The 22,533-nt window shown below is 44.8% G+C and overlaps 1 protein-coding gene and 1 long non-coding RNA gene across 2 annotated transcripts in view; both read left to right on the forward strand.

The window, feature by feature from the left end:
• The window catches only part of LOC126203139 (uncharacterized), a 693,770-nt gene extending 684,112 nt beyond the window's left edge, over positions 1-9,658 (forward strand). The window contains exon 7 of the long non-coding RNA XR_007540226.1: positions 9,526-9,658. This is a non-coding gene — a long non-coding RNA (uncharacterized LOC126203139). The remainder of the gene's footprint in view (positions 1-9,525) is intronic.
• Positions 1-22,533, forward strand: part of LOC126204287 (uncharacterized) — a 223,278-nt gene that overhangs the window by 135,757 nt on the left and 64,988 nt on the right. Inside the window, exon 3 of the mRNA XM_049938674.1 lies at positions 9,504-9,834. Within this exon, the coding sequence (XP_049794631.1) occupies positions 9,504-9,834 (331 nt within the window). The remainder of the gene's footprint in view (positions 1-9,503; positions 9,835-22,533) is intronic.

A 22,533-nucleotide genomic window follows, 5' to 3' on the forward strand; every position in this document is an offset into this window, starting at 1 on the left:
GTATTCAGCTTGTACAACGTAAATTTACGTACCATTATATCCAAGTCATTACGCAGCGCTAGCCGACAGATCATAAAGTGAGGACAAAATTCATAGCTCATGAACCAAGCCGTTTTCCCAATAGCCACAGATAGACCTTGCTTCTGTATTTCTGTTGCCATCAGAGGACTTTCCCGTCACGTCCAACGCTAGGGTGCTATTACAATGCCGGAGAGCCCTGGCAGTAGTGACAATGTAAGGGGAAATAAGCAGAAGTTATGAATTGAGATTTGTGTTGGCGAAGGCATTCAGCTTGTGTAGTTCATGCAGCAGTGTTAACCAGCAAGGTGTGGTGACGTGCTGGTTAGCATTTCTCCCAGCAAGCAAGAAGACCCGGGTTCAAGTCCCTCTCGCAGCACAAATTTTAATCCATTTCTTCTGCTTCAATCATTATCGCTTGTCATAGTTGTTTGTCTTAATGGATTTTCCCATTTGCACCCATATCTTTGCTAGGGTGACCCCCGTCCGCGTCTGCTCCACTTACATGCTTTCGTTACCGCGCCCCGTGCACGCAAAGCCACCAGGCGGCATTCAGCGTAGCGACAGCGGGCAGTGGTCGTAAAGGTCTAGTTGATCACAGCACATCATGAGAGATATGGTGCAGACTTTACATGTCGGAGACGACATTGTTACTAGATCAGGCACGGCCAAGTATTTTGCATGTATCTCTGTCGCCTGGCTACGCAGTTTCCCCCTGTCCACCACACAATCTGACAAGGAGAAGGAGGGGGAAGACGAGGAAACTGCGAACGGGACAAATTTAGATGATAATGCAGTCGCGGAAGCGATATTTGATGTCATATTTCTCAACAATGTAGATCACAAAGTTAATCGCGACATATTTAGTTTAAGAATAAAAAGAAACCTTTCATGGAAATATGTTAATCGAAATATTGTATCACGTTTGCAGCCTTACTATGGAGGCGTAGTACTCCAGAAAAGTTTTAACAAAAAAAATGGTTCAAATGGCTTTGATCACTATGGGACTTAACTTCTGAGGTCATCAGTCCCCTAGAACTTAGAACTACTTAAACCTAACTAATCTAAGGACATCACACACATCCATGCCCGAGGCAGGATTCGAACCTGCGACCGTAGCGGTCGCGCGGTTGCAGACTGAAGCGCCTAGAACCGCTCGGCCACTCCAGGCGGGCAAACTTTTAACGTAAAAGAATTTGTCTTTGAAACGAGAATTATATTACAGATCGATCAGTCCCATCTGCAAGGGGACAGAGCTGCTTTCTGCTGAAACCGCAAACGGTCTCGAAAACAAATCAAAAACAGATGTAAGATTGACAGCGTCCTCAAAATGGTTAGATAACTATACTTCTCATTCTTTCAGCGCCACTGTGAATTCTTTAAAATATCGTTCTCCTTAACGCCAGTGAACTTAGGAGAAACAGGAAGGAAGATCAGGCTGTAACGTCCCGTCGACATCGAGGTCATTAGAGACACAGCACAAGCTCGACCTGTTTTAACGATTAGGAAGAAAATCGCTTGAACCATCCCAAAATTTGCCTCAAGCAATTTAGGAAAATCACGAAAACCCAAAATCTGCATGGCCGGATGCTGATTTGAACCATCGTCTTCCAGAAAATGAGTTCAGTGTACTAACTACTGCGCTTGGTAGCTAGCTTAAAGAAATGGACGTTGATTTTTGTCACAATTCGCCCCTTCCACAATTTTCAAATACATCCCCATCAGACGAAAAATAAGTTGTTTCTAGCCGTGCGGCAATGTGCAGTCAAGCCTATTCAAAAAGTGTGTTCTGCAATCCATTCCGGATGTACCATACTAATTTTCATTCCTGTTAATTTTTTTCGTTGAGAAACTCAACAACAGCGGGTTTTAAATAAAAAAACATCGTTCCAGACATTCCCGATGATTTAACCAACGTCGCGCGCGTTTAGCTGAGCGGTCTTAGGCGCTGCAGTCATGGACTGTGCGGCTGGTCCCGGCGGAGGTTCGAGTCCTCCCTCGGGCATGGGTGTGTGTGCGTGTGTGTTTGTCCTTACCATAATTTAAGTAGTGTGTAAGCTTAGGGACTGATGACCTTAGCAGTTAAGTCCCATAAGATTTCACACACATTTGGACATTTTGAACTTAACCAACGTACTTTGCAGTGATATATAAATTCTCAAAATTCTTCTTTCAGTTCCATCAAAAACTGTCAGCTGACAGTGTAATAATGCGTGCTATTAAAAAAACTTACTATCCGTACCACAAATTTTTTCACGTGCTCCATGCCTGCAAATGTAGCATAGAGTGCTCCTTGATGTACAGAATAATGAAACCCGGACAAAGCGTCTGTCGATCGTTATAATTGCTCTTTATCAACTTTATAATAGGTAGTGAGGATTCCAGTCTTTCTCTTCTGTGAGTCTCATTCATTTTTAATGACTTGTGATAATGGATCACTAGACTGCCTCTTTCCGTGCAAAAAACCACTGGACCTGTGAACTTCATCTATACCACTAACAAGTAGCGAATGATAAACAGCGCTGACGACACTATTCTCCCGAAAACTACCGCACAGCACTGCTAAATGAAATGTAATGTACAGAGAACTGCCGAGAAGTAGTCCAGTCAAAAAAGACCAAGATTGGGACTTATAACTTCCGCGTTGTAAGAGGTGCAAAAATCGCAGAATATAAAAAATAGTGGTTTTTTTTGTATATATGTACTGTTTACTCTTAGTGAAGTGAGTAGGCACCAAATATCACAGTATTACGTATGTGAAGTGTCCAATGCTCAAATGGTTCACATGGCTCTAAGCACTATGGGACTTAACATCTGAGGTCATCAGTCCCCTAGACTTAGAACTACTTAAACCTAACCAACCTAAGGACATCACACACATCCATGCCCGAGGCAGGATTCGAACCTGCGACTGTAACAGCAGAGCGGTTCCGAACATGTCCAGTGCATTTTCTCCATTTTAACCAATTAGTTTCTTTTAATGGGTGCTGATAATCTTGTCGCTGGACGCCCCTCCACCCCCCCCCCCCCCACCGACGCCCCACACACAAAGCACATAGCAGAATCTTCTTACAGGCATCTCATCTGGCCTACATACCTTTCCAGTACTACATAACTGTAGTTGCTTTTCTTTTCAGTGATGACTTACCCTAATATTTGCCGCTTCTCCTTCGTCCACAGTTCGAATGGAGGAACCGTATTACTGTCTTCGGCAGGGAAACAATGTCGGGATACTGAATTCAGTATTTCTGCCTCTGCTTTCTCCCTGTCACGGTCCGTTGCGGTACAACTGACGTCACTGAGAGAGAAGATGATTTCGATCCGCTTACTGATTTTGTGTATCTACATGTATACACAGGGTGTTACAAAAAGGTACGTCCGCAGCTTTGGTCGTGCGGTAGCGTTCTCGCCTCCCACACCCGGGTTCCCGGGTTCGATTCCCGGCGGGGTCAGGGATTTTATCTGCCTCGTGATGACTGGGTGTTGTGTGATGTCCTTAGGTTAGTTAGGTTTAATTAGTTCTAAGTTCTAGGGGACTAATGACCATAGATGTTAAGTCCCATAGTGCTCAAAGCCATTTGAACCATTTGAACAAAAAGGTACGGCCAAACTTTCAGGAAACATTCCTCACATACAAATAAAGAAAAGATGTTATGTGGACATGTGTCCGGAAACGCTTAATTTCCATGTTAGAGCTCATTTTAGTTTCGTCAGTATGTACTCGATTCACCGCCAGTTGGCCCAATTGAAGGAAGGTAATGTTGACTTCGGTGCTTGTGTTGACATGCGACTCATTGCTCTACAGTACTAGCACCAAGCACATCAGTACGTAGCATCAACAGGTTAGTGTTCATCAAGAACGTGGTTTTGCAGTCAGCGCAATGTTTACAAATGCGGAGTTGGCAGATGCCGATTTGATGTATGGATTAGCACGGGGTAATAGCCGTGGCGCGGTACGTTTGTATCGAGATAGATTTCCAGAACGAAGTGTCCCGACAGGAAGACGTTCGAAGCAATTGAGGGAGCACGGAACATTCCAGCCTATGACTCGCGACTGGGGAAGATCTAGAACGACGAGGACACCTGCAATGGACGAGGCAATTCTTCGTGCAGTTGACGATAACCCTAATGTCAGCGTCAGAGAAGTTGCTTCTGTACAAGGTAACGTTGACCACGTCACTGTATGGAGTGCTACGGGAGAACCAGTTGTTTGCGTACCATGTACAGCGTGTGCAGGCACTATCAGCAGCTGATTGGCCTCCACGGGTACACTTCTGCGAATGGTTCATCCAACAATGTGTCGATCCATATTTCAGTGCAAATGTTCTCTTTACGGATGAGGCTTCATTCCAACGTGATCAAATTGTAAATTTTCACAATCGTGTGGGCTGACGAGAATCCGCACGCAATTGTGCAATCACGTCATCAACACAGATTTTCTCTGAACGTTTGGGCAGGCATTGTTGGTGATGTCTTGATTGGGCCCCATGTTCTACCTACGCTCAATGGAGCACGTTATCATGATTTCATACGGGATACTCTACCTGTGCTGCTAGAACATGTGCCTTTATAAGTACGACACAACATGTGGTTCATGCACGATGGAGCTCCTGCACATTTCAGTCGAAGTGTTCGTACGCTTCTCAACAACAGATTCGGTGACCGATGGATTGGTAGAGGCGGACCAAGTCCATGGCCTCCACGCTCTCCTGACCTCAACCCTCTTGACTTTCATTTATGGGGGCATTTGAAAGCTCTTGCCTACGCAACCCCGGTACCAAATGTAGAGACTCTTCGTGCTCGCATTGTGGACGGCTGTGATACAATACGCCATTCTCCAGGGCTGCATCAGCGCATCAGGGATTCCATGCGACGGAGGGTGGATGCATGTGTCCTCGCTAACGGAGGACATTTTGAACGTTTCCTGTAACAAAGTGTTTGAAGTCACGCTGGTACGTTCTGTTGCTGTGTGTTTCCATTCCATGATTAATGTGATTTGAAGTAATAAAATGAGCTCTAACATGGAAAGTAAGCGTTTCCGGACACATGTCCACATAACATATTTTTTTTCCTTGTGCGTGAGGAATGTTTCCTGAAAGTTTGGCCGTACCTTTTTGTAACACCCTGTATATACTCCGCAAGCCACAGTACGGTGCGTGAACCACCGATAGTCATTTTCTTTCCTGTTCTGCTAAGAAACAGTGACGGCAAAACGACAATCTACGTGCCCCCGTATGAACCCTAATTTATCGTATTGTATCTTGGTGGTCCTTATGCGAAGTGTATGTTCGCGGTTGTAGAATCATTCAGCAGTCAGCTTCAGATGACGGTTCTCTAAATTTTGCTCAATAAAGTTACTCGAGAAGTACATCGCCTTCCCTCCAGGGATTCCCATTTGAGTTCCCAAAGCCTCTCCGTAAAGTTGTATGTTGTATGTTAACCAGGAACCTAGAAACGACGCAGAGGCTCCGTCCCCGCCGCAGTCGCAGTGGTCCACAACCCCACGACGACTGCCGCAGTCCACTTCACCCCTCCACCGCCCCACACCGAACCCAGGGATATTGTGTGGTTCGGCCCCCTGTGGACCCCCCGGGGAACGTCTCACACCAGACGAGTGTAACCCCTATGTTTGCATGGTAGAGTAACGGTGGTGTACGCGTACATGGAGAACTTGTTTGCACAGCAATCGCAGACATAGTGCAGCTGAGGCGGAATAAGGGGAACCAACCAGCATTCGACAAGGCAGATGGAAAACCGCCTAAAAACCATCCGCAGACTGGCCAGCTCACTGGACCTCGACACAAGTCCGCCGCGTGGATTCGTGCCGGGGACCAGGCGCTCCTTCCCGCTCCGGAAAGCCGTGCGTTAGACCGCTCGGCTAACCGGGCGGGTAGCGGGTATCTCCGTAACACTCGAGTATTGTTCGAAGCCATCGGTAACTAATCTAGCAGCCTGAAATGCTTCCTTGTCCATCATTTAAGCCGACCTTGAGCGGATCCCAAACACTCGAGCAGTACTGAAGAATAGGTCGCACTGGCGTTCTATATGCGGTCTCCTTTACAAATGAGTCGCAGTTCCCTAAAATTCCCCATGTAAACCGATGTCGACCATTCGCCTTCCCTACCACAATCGTCACATTCTCGTTCCATTTCATATTGTGTTGCATCGCTACGACCAGAAATTTAAACCACATGATTGTGTAAATTAGGATACTATTGATGTCGTATGCGAACATTACTGGTTCGTTTTTCCTATCAATCCGCATTAACTCACATTTTTCTTCATTCAGAGCTAGCTACCATTCATCACACCAACTAGAAATTTTGTCTAAACCACCTTGTATCCTCCAACAATCACTCAACTGCGACACGATTCCGTAATCACAGTATCATCAGACCCTGTCCGCCAGGTCATTTATGTATATTGAAAATAATAGTAGTCCTATCACGCTAGTCAAGTTGTGCCACAAACTCTTCTTCTCCCCAATTCTATTCAATACCTTTTGCATTAGTTATGTGATCTACCCATCCAATCTTCAGCATTCTTCTGTAGCACCACATTTCGAAAGCTTTGGCGCGTTAGATAGTCAAAATTCCGAGCTGGCTGGAAAGCCCTGTCCGTTACGCTCCAAACATTCTCAACTGGGCAGAGATCCGGCGATCTTGCTGGCCCAGAAACATTCCTCCTGATGATACCCCTGCCTCTGATGAACACTCGCCGTCGTGGACAACATATTCGGTTCTATTACTTAAGAAGTCTTCTAGCCACTCACATATCTGGGAACCTATTCCATATCCCAGTATCTTAGTTAATTGTCTGCAGTGCGGCACAGTGTCAAATGCTTTCCGGAAATCTATAAATATGGAATCTGCCTGTTGCCTTTATCATAGTTAGTAGTATATAATGTGAGAAAAGGACAAGCTAAATTTCGAATCCGTGACGCTTTGTAAAACCATGCTGATAGGTGGACATAAGCTTTTCAGTCTCAAGGAAATTTGCTGTTTTAGATGTCATAATATGTTCTACAATTCTGCAGCAAACCGATGTTAAGGTTCCTACACTGAAGCTTCAAAGAAACTGGTATAGGCATGCGTGTTCAAATACAGAGATATATAAACAGACAGAATATGGCGCTGCGGTCGGCAACGCCTATATAACACAACAAGTGTCTGGCACAGTTGTTAGATTGATTCAAATGGCTCTGAGCACTATGGGACTTAACATCTGTGATCATCAGTCCCCTAGGACTTAGAACTACTTAAACCTAACTAACCTAAGGACATCACACACATCCATGCCCGAGGCAGGATTCGAACCTGCGACCGTAGTGGTCACGCGGTTCCAGACTGAAGTGCCTAGAACCGCACGGCCACAACGGCCGGCTAGTTGTTAGATGTGTTACTGCTGCAATACCAGGTTATCAAGATTTAAGTGAGTTTGAACGTGTTTACAGCCGGCGCACGAGCGATGCGACACAGCAAGCGATGAAGTGGGGATCTTACTGTATGAGCATTTCAGGAGTGTATCGTGAATATCAGGAAAACAGTAAAACATCAAATCTTCGATATCGCTGCGGCCGTGAAAAGATCCTGCAAGAACATGACCAACGACGACTGAAGAAAATCGTTCAACGTTACAGAAGTGCAAATCTTCCGCAAATTGCTTCAGGTTTCAATGCTCGGCCATCAAGTGTCAGAGTGCAAACCATTCAACGAAACATCATCGATATGGTCTTTCGGAGCCGCAGGCCCACTCGTTTACTCTTGATGCACGACACAAAGCTTTACGCCTCGCCTGGGCCCTTCAACACCAACATTGGACTGTTGATGACTGGAGACATGTCACCTGGTCTGACGTGTCTAGTTTCAAATTTTATCGAACGGTATATTGATAATTTTTACTTATGGATTGATTGAAACAAGCGTTCAGTTCATATTGCTGTGGAATGTGGGGAAAAACCGCAAATTGGCATTCATAAAAAGAAGAACAACACGAAAAATGCAACAGGAGCGTAATATGTAAGAACTTGTCCACGCAACCTGCCACTGATGATGCCTTGCAGAAAATAAAGGCGAAACGCGTATGGCGCTAAAATTGTGTTTTATTCAGTTGCTGTCAGACGGTCCATAAGTAAAAATTATCAATATACAGTAATATTACACGCAACTGAGGAAGACAGGACTACAGAAGTTGAAGAAGATGTATCGAACGGATGGACGTGTACGGTTATGCAGACAACCTCACGAATCCATCGACCGTGCATGTCAGTAGAGGCTGTTCCAGCTAGCCGGCCGAAGTGGCCGTGCGGTTAAAGGCGCTGCAGTCTGGAACCGCAAGACCGCTACGGTCGCAGGTTCGAATCCTGCCTAGGGCATGGATGTTTGTGAGTCCTTAGGTTAGTTAGGTTTAACTAGTTCTAAGTTCTAGGGGACTAATGACCTCAGCAGTTGAGTCCCATAGTGCTCAGAGCCATTTGAGCTGTTCCAGCTGGTGGAGGTTCCGTAATGGTGCTGGGCGTGTACAGTTGGAGTGATATGGGACCCCTTATACGTCTAGGTACGACTCTGACAGGTGACAGGTACGTAAGCAATCTGTCTGGTCACCTGCATCCATTCGTGTCCACTGTACATTCCGAGCAACTTGGGCAATACCAGCAGGACAATGTGACACCCCACATGTCCACAATTGCTACAGAGTGGCTCCAGGAACACTGTTCTGAGTTTAAACACAACGCTCCCGCTGGCCACCAAACGCCCCAGACATGAACATTATTGAGCATATCTGTTCAAATGGTTCAAATGGCTCTGAGCACTATGGGACTCAACACCTGAGGTCATCAGTCCTCAGAATTACTTAAACCTAACTAACCTAAGGACATCACACATATCCATGCCCGAGACAGGATTCGAACCTGCGACCGTAGCGGTCGAGCGGTTCCAGACTGGAGGGCCTAGAACAGTTCGGCCACACCGGCCGGCGAGCATATCTGTGATTGCTTGCAACGTGCTGTTCGGAAGAGATCTCCACCCCCTCGTGCTCTTACGGATTTATGGATAGCCCTGCAGCATTCATAGTGTCATTTCCCTCAAGCACTACGTCAGACATTAGACGAGTCCGTGCCACGTCGTGTTGCGCCACTGCTGCATGGTCGAGGAGACCCTTCTCGATAGTAGGCAGGTGTATCAGTTCTTTGGCTCTTCAGTGTAATTCCTCGAACCGCTATACTTACCCTCATTTTGTTTTTGTTCATTTTCTGTTTGTCAGCTGTGATTTCACTTAAATTTATGATGTTTATTTGCTGTCATGTTCAAGATTTCCGTAGCAGCTTGCTAGCAACGATCTTGTACCGCATCTTAGAATCTTATGAGTTGTTGTTGAGACTCCCCAGCTGTTGCTCCCAGCTTGGCCCACTTTAACGTCGGCATGCAGGTGACCACCTTCTCCTGGCTGAGGCCACAATTATAAAAGATCGCTGATGTCTGCAGCCTTTCGTTGTCGGTTTCCCAGAGGCCTGACCGCCGCAGGATGGTGAAGTGCGGCGACGAGCCGCTGCTGGTGCCGCCGCCCAAGGCAGCGGCCATGGCGGCGACCAGCAAGGCGGCGCCCGCCGTCGGCGTGGGCGGCTGCGTGGACCAGGAGCCCACCTACTGCTTCCGGCTGCAGGAGGAGGCGCCCGACAGGGACCGCGACAGCGCCGCCTCGACCAGCGTCTACTCCATCTACAAGCAGCGCATCGACCAGATGTTCGACGAGACGCGCTCCCAGATGTCCTCCTCAGCCTGCCGCACCAACACCTCCTACAGCTGCTGCCAACAGGTTGGTACATCATACTCCCATTTGACACTTTCCATTCTTTACCCAACACTCAGGGAACAAGTTTCTGAAATACAAGAGACGGGTCTGCCTACACAATATCTGATCAAAAGTATCTGAACTCTTTTTACTGAACATTAAAGTTGGATGAGTCTACTCTTCGCCTTTATAGCATGTTCAGTGAGGGATCTGGAGTCTGGCAACCCATTTTTCCTGAAGAGCCAAAAAACAAGAGAAGGTAATGATTTTGGACGCTGTGGTCTGGAGCGAAGAAGTCGTTCTAACTCATCCCAAAACATAAAACTTTGAACATAGCTGCTAAGGTTCAGTGACCGTGTCAAAATTAGAACAAATAAGCCCTCGGTCACAAATATTAAGTCAAAATTGGCCAGGTTTCGACGCTACTATGAGCGTCGTCTTCAGAATTAAACTAACTGTTCTAAAACATATGAGGTATATAATACATTAATAAAATTAAAGTTTGTACTGACTGGAAAGAGATGCAGTACTTACAAGTCACATTTTAAAAAATCTAAGCCGGAAAGGCGCCGTCATGAATAGTTGTAAATAAGATGTCGAGCTGCTAAGGGTTGCACGTACTTGAGTGAACAAGGGTTGCAACAAGACTGGGGTGCCCACGTTAGAAAGTGTGGGCAAGTAAACATGGTGTTGCTACGAGCGCCATCTAGTAGCCGCAGAAATAGCTAGGCTACTGTACATTCAAAATTAGACACATGAAATTGTGATGAAGCTGATTCAGGCATAACGTAAGCACTAATAATAATAGGATGAAGTTACATATTTATCTGCTTTAAACAGAGATACATTTTGTAACGTAAAAAAACGTCAGTTATGACATACATACAAGAAAACAGCAAAAATGTAACAGGAAAGCAACATTTCGGCAAACTGCATGAGGAAATTTGCATCAAAGATTAAGCAATGGCTTTATACAGTCGAAAAAGTTTTTATTTCGCAGCTGCAGCTGTTCGTTGAGAATGAGGCCATCATGACGAGGGAATCTCCAATTCCTCTAAAACATCTAACCTACGCTTCTTTTCGGTATGCAGAATACTGCTATCGCCTATGGCTTTAGGCACGTGTCCGGTAATTAAGAGATGATCGGCAAAGGATGAATTTAGGGGACTGGTGCCGTTCTTTCTCAAATTTTGACTTAATATTTGTGACCGAGGGTTTATTTGTTCTAATATCATCCCAAAGCATTTGCACTGTGTTCAGGTCAGGACTCTGGACAGGTTGGTCTATTTCAGGAGTGTTATTGTCCACAAACCATTAACCCACAAACATTGCTTCAGGACAGGGTTCATTGTCACGCTGATACTATCATTTTCTCCCAACGTTTCCTCCACTATACATAATGCTCTAAACTACGTTCACATTCGCCCGCATCTAACGTTTTCTTGAGACGCAGTAAGGGAACCACACCCTAGTGACAATAAATACCCCCATACCGTGACACCAATAATTCCGTGCTTCTTCATTGAAACTACATATGATGTCAGGCAACGTTCCCGAGGCACCCCGCCAAACCCAAACACTTCCACCGGATTGCCGAAGGCTACAGGGTGATTCATGACTGAAAACCATTCGCTTCCAATCATCCGCTGTCCAATAGCTCTTTACATCACCTCAAGCGTTGCTTAGCTCTGGCTACAGACATGTGAGGCTTTTGAGGTGCTGCTCGACCATTCTGTGCCATTCTTTTTATCTCAATACGCAGCAGTCATTGTGTTGGCTGGACTGGTATTAGCATTTGGAAGAGTTATTTCCTCCACTGATTTCTAGGTGTTTTTTACAACCACCCTCCACAATGCTCAATAGTATTTGTTTTGAATGAGGCTGCTCCTTCGTGTTTCCACATCACAATCATTTCACCAACAGTCGATATGGGCAGCTGTAGAAGGGTTCAAATGTCCCTGATGGATCTGTTACTCTGGCGACCCCAATGTCTAGTCCACCTTCGAAGTCGCTGAGTTCTTTTCGCCGATCCATTCTGCTGTTACTGCTTGCTTTTCTACTGGTAACGCAATACCCCCCCCCCCCCCGGAATCTGTTATTAAGGCAGGTCCACCTTCTGTGACATCTACATCTAGTGGCAATTTCCGCATTATTTAGGGTTCTTAGGATACTTTTGGTCAGACGTTGACATTGAAAATACCAAGGGAAGTCAAAAAGTAAAGGGACATTTGCAATTTCTCGCCATAGGGTTTGGTATCAGTGCAGGTATTCAGCACTGAAGTATTGTCGTGTGCGACAGTTCTATAAAATGTGTCACTCTTGTTCTCGCTTTAGTCGTATTGTACGAGGGCAGTTCAATAAGTAATGCAACACATTTTTTTTCTCGGCCAATTTTGGTTGAAAAAACCGGAAATTTCTTGTGGAATATTTTCAAACATTTCGCTTCGTCTCGTATAGTTTCATTGACTTCCGACAGGTGGCAGCGCTGTACGGAGCAGTTAAAATGGCGTCTGTAACGGATGTGCGTTGCAAACAACGGGCAGTGATCGAGTTTCTTTTGGCGGAAAACCAGGGCATCTCAGATATTCATAGGCGCTTGCAGAATGTCTAAGGTGATCTGGCAGTGGACAAAAGTACGGTGAGTCGTTGGGCAAAGCGTGTCATCATCGCCGCAAGGTCAAGCAAGACTGTCTGATCTCCCGCGTGCGGGCCGGCCGTGCACAGCTGTGACTCCTGCAATGGCGGAGCGTGCGAACACACTCGTTCGAGATGATTGACGGATCACCATCAAACAACTCAGTGCTCAACTTGACATCTCTGTTGGTAGTGCTGTCACAATTGTTCACCAGTTGGGATATTCAAAGGTTTGTTCCCGCTGGGTCCCTCGTTGTCTAACCGAACACCATAAAGAGCAAAGGAGAACCATCTGTGCGGAATTGCTTGCTCGTCATGTGGCTGAGGGTGACAATTTCTTGTCAAAGATTGTTACAGGCGATGAAACATGGGTTCATCACTTCGAACCTGAAACAAAACGGCAATCAATGGAGTGGCGCCACACCCACTCCCCTACCAAGAAAAAGTTTAAAACCATACCCTCAGCCGGTAAAGTCATGGTTACAGTCTTCTGGGACGCTGAAGGGGTTATTCTGTTTGATGTCCTTCCCCATGCTCAAACGATCAACTCTGAAGTGTATTGTGCTACTCTTCAGAAATTGAAGAAACGACTTCAGCGTGTTCGTAGGCACAAAAATCAGAACGAACTTCTCCTTCTTCATGACAACGCAAGACCTCACACAAGTCTTCGCACCCGAGAGGAGCTCACAAAACTTCAGCGGACTGTTCTTCCTCATGCACCCTACAGCCCCGATCTCGCACCGTTGGATTTCCATATGTTTGGCCCAATGAAGGACGCAATCCGTGGGACGCACTACGCGGATGATGAAGAAGTTATTGATGCAGTACGACGTTGGCTCCGACATCGACCAGTGGAATGGTACCGTGCAGGCATACAGGCCCTCATTTCAAGGTGGCGTAAGGCTGTAGCATTGAATGGAGATTACGTTGAAAAATAGTGTTGTGTAGCTAAAAGATTGGGGAATAACCTGGCGTATTTCAATGCTGAATAAAACAACCCCTGTTTCAGAAAAAAAATGTGTTGCATTACTTATTGAACTGCCCTCGTAGCAGACCACCCGACCACCCGACCACCCGCAACGTTATCCGAGAGCGAAAAAAAAAAAAAAAAAGAGAGCGCTAATGCGCTGCTTCCTGGGCCCGCTAATGCGCTGCTTCCTAGGCTCGGGTAGGCGCACTGGCCCCGCATCGAATCCGCCATGCGGATTACCGATGAAGACCGGTGTGCCAGCCAGCCTGGATGTGGTTTTTAGGCGGTTTTCCACATCCCCCTAGGTGAATACCCGGCTGGTATCCATGTCCCGCCTCGGTTCCACGGCTCGCAGACATCTGAACACATTCACACTGTTCCGTGGATTACACTCGACACATACAGCTGGGGTACACTAATTCCGTCCCAGGGGGTAGTGGGGTGGCGACAGGAAGGGCATCCGTCCACCCCTTACTTTAACCTTACCAAATCTGACCCTAACCATGTAGACCCTGCGAAACTGCGGGACAAAGGCACAAGCAAAAAGAAGAAGAAGTCGTATTGTAGCAGACTGTGGAACATGGCAGCTCCATTGTCGATCTGTACCAAGGAGAAAATGAGGGCACTGATTCGCTTTTCGTTTGTGTAAGCTGTTAAACCTGTGGAAATTGTTCGTCAAATGCAAACGCGGTATGATGACAGCTGTCTAATGTGAAGTCAGATCTACGAATGGGCAGAGAACTTCAAACAGGGAAGAATTTTTCTATGTAACTAGGAAAGATCGGGCAGGTCATCGACTTCAATAACTGACAATTTGGATGTTGTTCAGAATATGGTGATGGAAAACAGACGAATCACAGTGGACGAAATCGCTAATACTTTACATATCAGTCGTGGTTCAGCGTATTCCATCTTACACGAAAGGCTACATTTTCGGAAAGTGTGGACAAGGTAAGTACCGAAAAAATTGTCAGTGCAGGCGCCAAGGATGGACATCTCTCGTAAACGTCTAGCTCATTATCGTCGCGATGTAGACCGAGTTTTACAGCAAATTGTTACTGTAGACGAAATTGGGGCGCATTATGTCGAACCGGAAAGTAAGGCTGCGAGCATGGTCTGGAAACACCCATCATCACCAGAAGTTACGAAATTTAAACGTCAACCATCAGCTGGTAAGATTATACTAACACTATTCTAGAACATGAAAGGTGTAGTAACCGTTCGTCTCACCCCAATAGGCGAAACTTTGAACAGTGAGAATTATTGTAATGTGTTGTGAACTAAACTAAAACCTGCAATCAGATCCAAACGTTGCGGAAAATTGAAAAGGTGTCATCCTGCAGTAAGATAACGCCCGGCTACGTTCTGCCAAACGGAAGGTCGAAACGATAAAGGAGTTGGGATTCAAACTGCTGGAACACCCGCCTTACAGTCCAGACCTGGCTCCAAGCGATTTCCGAATGTTTGGGCCTTTGAAGGAAGCGCTTAGGGGAAGAAGATTTGCAACCGATACTGAAGTCATTGATGCGGTGTGCAAAATTGGCTACAGATGCAACCTAACAACCTTTTTCCGGTGGAATCAAAAAACTTGTGAAACGTTGGAAGAAGTGCGTTGAAGTGCAGGGAGTTATGCAGAAAAAAATGCATGTTTCAGTTTCCTATCGTTAGCATAAGTATTGCTTTTCTCAAAAATCCCTTTACTTTTTGACTTGCCCTCGTATATATAGCATAAGTAGTAACATTATAAGTTCATACCAAAATTGTATTATTATACAGAATGTTCCGAAATACTATTACAAACTTTGGGGTGGTTTTCATTACAGCAAAACAAGAGAAAAAGTCCAGTAAACATGTGCTCTAAAATGCATACATTAATAACTATGAGCACTTCTTCATCTTCGATATTGTGAAACAAATCTCTCCTGCTCCAACCTCTTTGCTTTCCATATTTTGGGAGGACGTAGTATGGACCAATGTTCAGTATATAGGTCTCTAAAACGCTTATTCTAAAAGCTATAAGCACTTTTTCGGTAGAAGAAATGTTTCACAGTAGCAAATATGAGCAAGTTCTCACGGCTCTTAAAGTATGCATTTTACAGACGATGTTTATTCGTCACTGCGAAAATGGCTTGCTGTAGAATAGACGTGTTTCGCAGTATTGAAGTTGAAAAAGTGCTGACAGCCCTTAAGCTATTTATTTTAGAGCCCATGTTTACCAGGTGTTATTTTCTTGTTTTGGCGTAAGGAACCAGCACCCAAAGTTTATAAAAGTAGTTTTGAAAGACCCTGTGTATACGCACACATGCTGGTGACTGATCATATTAATACTGGAATACAATTGCTACGTAGAGCAGATAGACAAAACTGAAATATGGAATAGTGACATATTGATATTACATGTTATGTTACGTAAATACCATACATAAAGTTTTATAACTATTAGGTTATACCACGTAACGTATACTTCATCGTAATCTTTGCATTTATGGTTGTTTCAAACTTCTCTGCTGTATACATATATTGTGATGATGGTTATTAGCCGAAACTAGTAGTGATAATAAAGGACTTATACACAGCTGCGTGGCATGCATCCCATAAAGCGGTTAATCGGTCTTAAAAAATATATTTCACGTGGGAAGGGTTGTACAGATTTTCTGATACTTTTCAGTTAGAAACCAGTAATAAAGGTTTACCAACAACTGATCCTTGTGACACATGGACAGTTTTTGGTGAAATAAATAAGTAGAAACAAACTAACCATAAAGTATAAATTATTTTCATCCTGTGATATGTATAAACTATTTCGCTAAGTAGATCACGTAACTCATTAAAGTTATCCCTTATGATTGGGTCCACTGACATCATCCACCGATTAAAGGGTTGTGGCATCACAGAGGCTGATTATTGTTTATTTACTGTTATTGGCCAACTTTAAGCTAATGGTAATTTTGAAATGTAGAATTACATGTGACTGTAAACATGCTATTAGAAAATGGTACATGACGTCAGAATTAAAGAGAAAGTGTGGAGACATGTTCCTAATGTATATTCAACGCAGCTGAATATAAAATTTATTACACAACATAACAACAATGTAACTGTTACTCACACCTATTGCGAATAGACAGTTGAGTACAGGATATAAACCGGGTGTACGGCCACTTGAGAATATACTTTTATTTGTATATCGACTGCCAAATTTAAGACTGTATGTCGTAAATATGTTTTGGAAAAGGATTCTGCTTGTGCACACAAAATTTTCTTCTTTTTAGTTTCAGATTGTGTAATTGTGTATAGTGTTCAGCTGGAAGTACCCTTGTTACGAAATACACAGATGAGCCAGAACAATACGACCTCTGCCTACCCCGAGAATGAATGCGGTCCGGTGGCGTTGTGGGCAGGTGCGGCAATAAGGAAAGTGTATAAGCGGAGCAGGGACGAAAATGGGGAATCGTAGGCTGAAGAGCGGCGTACTAACAAGGGAACCTCCCCATCGCACCCCCCTCAGATTTAGTTATAAGTTGGCACAGTGGATAGGCCTTGAAAAACTGGACACAGATCAATCGAGAAAACAGGAAGAAGTTGTGTGGAACTATGAAAAAAATTAGTAAAATATACAAACTGAGTAGTCCATGCGCAACATATGCAACATCAAGGTGTTTGTAGCAGAAGGAGCGCCGTGGTCACGTGGTTAGCGTGAGTAGCTGCGAAACGAGTGGTCCTAGGTTCAAGTTTTGCCTCGACTGAAAATTTTACTTTCTTTATTTTCGCAAAATTATGATCTGTCGGTTCGTTCATTGACGTCTCTGTTCACTGTAATAAGTTTAGTGTCTATGTTTTGCGACCGCATCGCAAAACCGTGCGATTAGTAGACGAAAGGACGTGCCTCTCCAATGGGAACCGGAAACATTTGATCGCAAGGTCATAGGTCAACCGGTTCCTCCACAGGAAACATGTCTGATATGTTCTATACGACATTGGTGACGGCATGTGCGTCATATGACAGGAATATGTTGTCGACCCACCTAACTTGTACACTTGGCGAATGGGTAAAAAGATTCTTCTACCTTGCCCAATTTAGGTTTTCTTGTGGATGTGATAATCACTCCCAAAAAAGTGATGAAAACATAAGAGTTTGTCACATAAACTGAAAATAAAAATTAAACTTTTCACTCGATGGAAGATTTGAACCAAGGACCTTTCGTTCCGCAGCTGCTCACGTTACCACGAGACCGCAGCGCTCCTGCGTTCCCAGTGTCCTTGTGTTGCATATCTTCCCATGAACTACTCAGTTTGTATATTTTGCTTATTTTTTCACAGTTCCACACAACTTCTTCCTGTTTTCTCAATTGATCTGTGTTCAGTTTTTCAAGGCCTATCCACTGTGCCAACTTAATCTGAGGGGAGTGCGATGGGGAGGTTCCCTTGTAAGCTGCTGCCAGCCCGCCCCTCTCTGGGGGCGAATTGAAACTCAATAAAGGAAAAAAAAATGGGGAATCAGTCTACCGACGATACGAGCCACAACGCAGGACATGTACTGACTTAAGCGACTTTCACAAAGGGCAGGTTGTTACAGCCCGACAACTTGAAATGAGCACCTTAGAAATCGCGAAGCTTTTCGTGCCCTAATGTGAGAGTCTGTGAAAAGTAGTTGAAGACCGATGAAACGACTAGTAGGCGGCAAGGTACTGGACGACCGTATCTCATCACTGAACGTGGCGGTCGAAGGTCTGCCTGCTACGTAAATCACAGTATGCGGCTGTCGGTAGCAAAAATGAAATTAAATGAGCGTATAGCTTCGTTGGCGGGGAGGCCCCATCCGAGGAAGTTCGGCCGCCACGTGCAAGTCTTATTTCAGAAGACGCCACATTGGGCGACTTGCGCGCCGCTGCTGAGGATGAAATGATGATGAGGACAACACAACACCCAGTCTCCGAGTGAAAAAAAATCCCCAACCCTGCCGGGAATCGAGCCCGGTTCCGCTTGCATAGGAGGCGAGCACGTTACCACCCAGCTAAGCAGGCGGACGATCGGTAGTTCAAAATGGCTCTGAGCACTATGGGACTCAACTGCTGTGGTCATCAGTCCCCTAGAACTTAGAACTACTTAAACCTAACTAACCTAAGGACATCACACACATCCATGCCCGAGGCAGGATTCGAACCTGCGACCGTAGTAGTCGCACGGTTCCGGACTGCGCGCCTAGAACCGCGAGGCCACCACGGCCGGCGATCGGTAGTAGATCTGTCGGCAGAGTACAGTACTAGTGCTGAAAAAAGTGTTTCGGTGCAGACTGCTTAGCGCACATTGATGCACATTGATGAATATGAGGGTCTCCTGCAAACGGCGCGCGCATGTTCGCATGCTGACCCATGAAAATCGTCAGTTACCATATTGCGTTGCCTGTGTTGTCTCTGTGTACTCTGCAGTGTACTTCAGACATGCACTGCTGCGATCGTCAGCTGTATGAAACGTAAGAATCATGTTCAACCTGCACTCGAACCCGGTTTTTCCGCTTTATGCGAGCGGTCGTCCTTGCCGTTTCGACTGTCTGAGCATGTTCCCCTGAAGGACGCTGCAGAGTACATCGTCACAACACAGGCCCTGCAACATGGTATTTCATGCCTAAAAACAAGTCCGCGACTTTTAATCATACGACTCTCCATGTACTAGAATCGTAGTATCCGTGCGAGAATGTAGAAAATATGGTGACATATAGAAATTTGGGTCTGCCCACACACGATCATCGTGACTGGACTGTGGACTAATGGATACGTGTCGCCCGGTAGGATGAACCACGTTTCTTGTTATGGCAGGTTGGTAGTCGTAACTGGATACGCCTTCATCCAGGAGACATACTGCTTGAAACAGGCACAGAGGCACAAACCGTGGCCTATGGGGGTTACTGTGGGTGACGTGTACTTAGGCTTCCAGGGGGCCTCTGACAGTGCTCGAAGACACCATAACAGGACTACCTGGGCATTATTGCGGACCACTTGCGTTCCTTCATGCTTGGTATCTTCCCCGACAGCGGCAGTGTCTTCCAGCAGGATGACACGGACAGAATCGTGCTACGGTGGTGTAACCTCCCAACAGATGAATTCCGTAACCTCGAAATAAAAAGGTGACTAACCTCTCAATAAAAATGTGACTCATATATAACCTTTCAACAGAAATCTCGTAATGTGACCTTTCAATAATTAACTGACTGTGAATCTAAACTGGTAAATCTGGACGTCAACAGTCTGCGTCATGGCCTTAAAAAATCATTCTGAATAAACTGAAAATTCTTACCTCAATGATGTCGCCCGATAACGCGTATATATCTGCCCGTATAAGAAATTTTTCTGGCACAGCCCAGTGCAATGCTGGCCAATAGAGTTTGTTATGTATGAAAAACAACTGATTTTCTTTACGATAATCGGCATGACTATGGATAGGAGAGATTAGTAAAAAACTTTAAATTCAGATGAATGACTGTCAAAAGTTATATTTATAAGAAAGATTATTATTGAAAGATTTTTTGAAAACAGTTACTTGGGACTTTGATATAACAATAGCACAAAAATCAGTTGTAGCAATGAACATACGCGCACGGCAATAAAGAACAATAATATTTTGCTTTTACCTTACATTACATCGCTCAGCCACCGCCATCGTTCTCCACGACCGGCCTTGTTGTTGTGGTCTTCAGTCCTGAGACTGGTTTGATGCAGCTCTCCATGCTACTCTATCCTGTGCTAGCTTCTTCATCTCCCAGTACCTACTGCAACCTACATCATTCTGAATCTGCTTAGTGTATTGATCTCTTGGTCTCCCTCTACGATTTTTACCCTCCACGCTGCCCTCCAATGCTAAATTTGTGATCCCTTGATGCCTCAAAACATGTCCTACCAACCGATCCCTTCTTCTAGCCAAGTTGTGCCACAAACTTCTCTTCTCCCCAATCCTATTCAATACCTCCTCATTAGTTACGTGATCTAACCACCTTATCTTCAGCATTCTTCTGTAGCACCACATTTCGAAAGCTTCTATTCTCTTCTTGTCCAAACTATTTATCGTCCATGTTTCACTTCCATACATGGCTACACTCCATACAAATACTTTCAGAAACGACTTCCTGACACTTAAATCTATACTCGATGTTAACAAATTTCTCTTCTTCAGAAACGATTTCCTTGCCATTGCCAGTCTACAGTTTATATCCTCTCTACTTCGACCATCATCAGTTATTTTACTCCCTAAATAGCAAAACTCCTTTACTACTTTAAGTGTCTCATTTCCTAATCTAATTCCCTCAGCATCCCCCGATTTAATTTGACTACATTCCATTATCCTCGTTTTGCTTTTGTTGATGTTCATCTTATATCCTCCTTTCAAGACACTGTCCATTCCGTTCAACTGCTCTTCCAAGTCCTTTGCTGTCTCTGACAGAATTACAATGTCATCGGCGAACCTCAAAGTTTTTACTTCTTCTCCATGAATTTTAATACCTACTCCGAATTTTTCTTTTGTTTCCTTTACTGCTTGCTCAATATACAGATTGAATAACATCGGGGAGAGGCTACAACCCTGTCTTACTCCTTTCCCAACCACTGCTTCCCTTTCATGCCCCTCGACTCTTATAACTGCCATCTGGTTTCTGTACAAATTGTAAATAGCCTTTCGCTCCCTGTATTTTACCCCTGCCACCTTCAGAATTTGAAAGAGAGTATTCCAGTCAACATTGTCAAAAGCTTTCTCTAAGTCTACAAATGCTAGAAACGTAGGTTTGCCTTTTCTTGATCTTTCTTCTAAGATAAGTCGTAAGGTTAGTATTGCCTCACGTGTTCCAACATTTCTATGGAATCCAAACTGATGTTCCCCGAGTTCCGCTTCTACCAGTTTTTCCATTCGTCTGTAAAGAATTCGCGTTAGTATTTTGCAGCTGTGACTTATTAAACTGATAGTTCGGTAATTTTCACATCTGTCAACACCTGCTTTCTTTGGGATTGGAATTATTATATTCTTCTTGAAGTCTGAGGGTATTTCGCCTGTCTCATACATCTTGCTCACCAGATGGTAGAGTTTTGTCATGACTGGCTCTCCCAAGGCCATCAGTAGTTCTAATGGAATGTTGTCTACTCCCGGGGCCTTGTTTCGACTCAGGTAATTCCATAACTCTACCGCTCTTCTCGAGCTGCAAAAAACCACTACTAGACTGCATTGTCCGAACTCCTGGACACAACCGCCCGACTGCGAGCTACTACTACTACTGCCGACACCGCTCTCTGGTCTGCGATTCTATCGTAGCTTACACATCGCAGGCAGCGCGTGAGCAATCCATAGAGGTTACATCTGCTCGAGTGCGCTAGCAATAAATTCCTTAGTCATGGACCTCTTACAGTGGTTTGAGGAGCATGATAGTGAAGTCACGTTGATGTCTTGGCCACCAAATTCGCCTTATCTAAACCCACTGGAACACATGTGGGACGCTATCGGGCGCCAGTTGTGCACTCACGAAACGTGACCTGTGCGTATACATGTGATCTGACACGTCTCCAGAAAATTATCAAGGACTTGTCGAATCCATAGCACGCAGAATTGCTGCTGTATCGCGTCCCATTTTGAACCATCACAAAATCAAGCAGATGGTCATAGTGATTTTGGCTCATCATTGTACATTGGTGATAAGTACTGGGTGATCAAAAAGTCAGTATAAATTTGAAAACTGAATAAATCACGGAATAATGTAGATATAGAGGTACAAATTGACACACATGCTTGGAATGACATGGGGTTTTATTAGAACCAAAAAAATACAAAAGTTCAAAAAATGTCCGATAGATGGCGCTTCATCTGATCAGAATAGCAATAATTAGCATTACAAAGTAAGACAAAGCAAAGATGATGTTCTTTACAGGAAATGCTCAATATGTCCACCATCATTCCTCAACAATAGCTGTAGTCGAGGAATAATGTGGTGAACAGCAGTGTAAAGCATGTTCGGAGTTATGGTGAGGCACTGGAGTCGAATGTTGTCTTTCAGCATCCCTAGAGAGGTCAGGTAACCCCAAAGCCAATAATCGCACGAACTGAAGTCTGGGGACCTGGGAGGCCAAGCATGACAAAAGTGGCGG

The sequence above is a fragment of the Schistocerca nitens genome, chromosome 9, assembly GCF_023898315.1.
Source record: "Schistocerca nitens isolate TAMUIC-IGC-003100 chromosome 9, iqSchNite1.1, whole genome shotgun sequence".
Lineage (NCBI taxonomy): Eukaryota > Metazoa > Arthropoda > Insecta > Orthoptera > Acrididae > Schistocerca > Schistocerca nitens.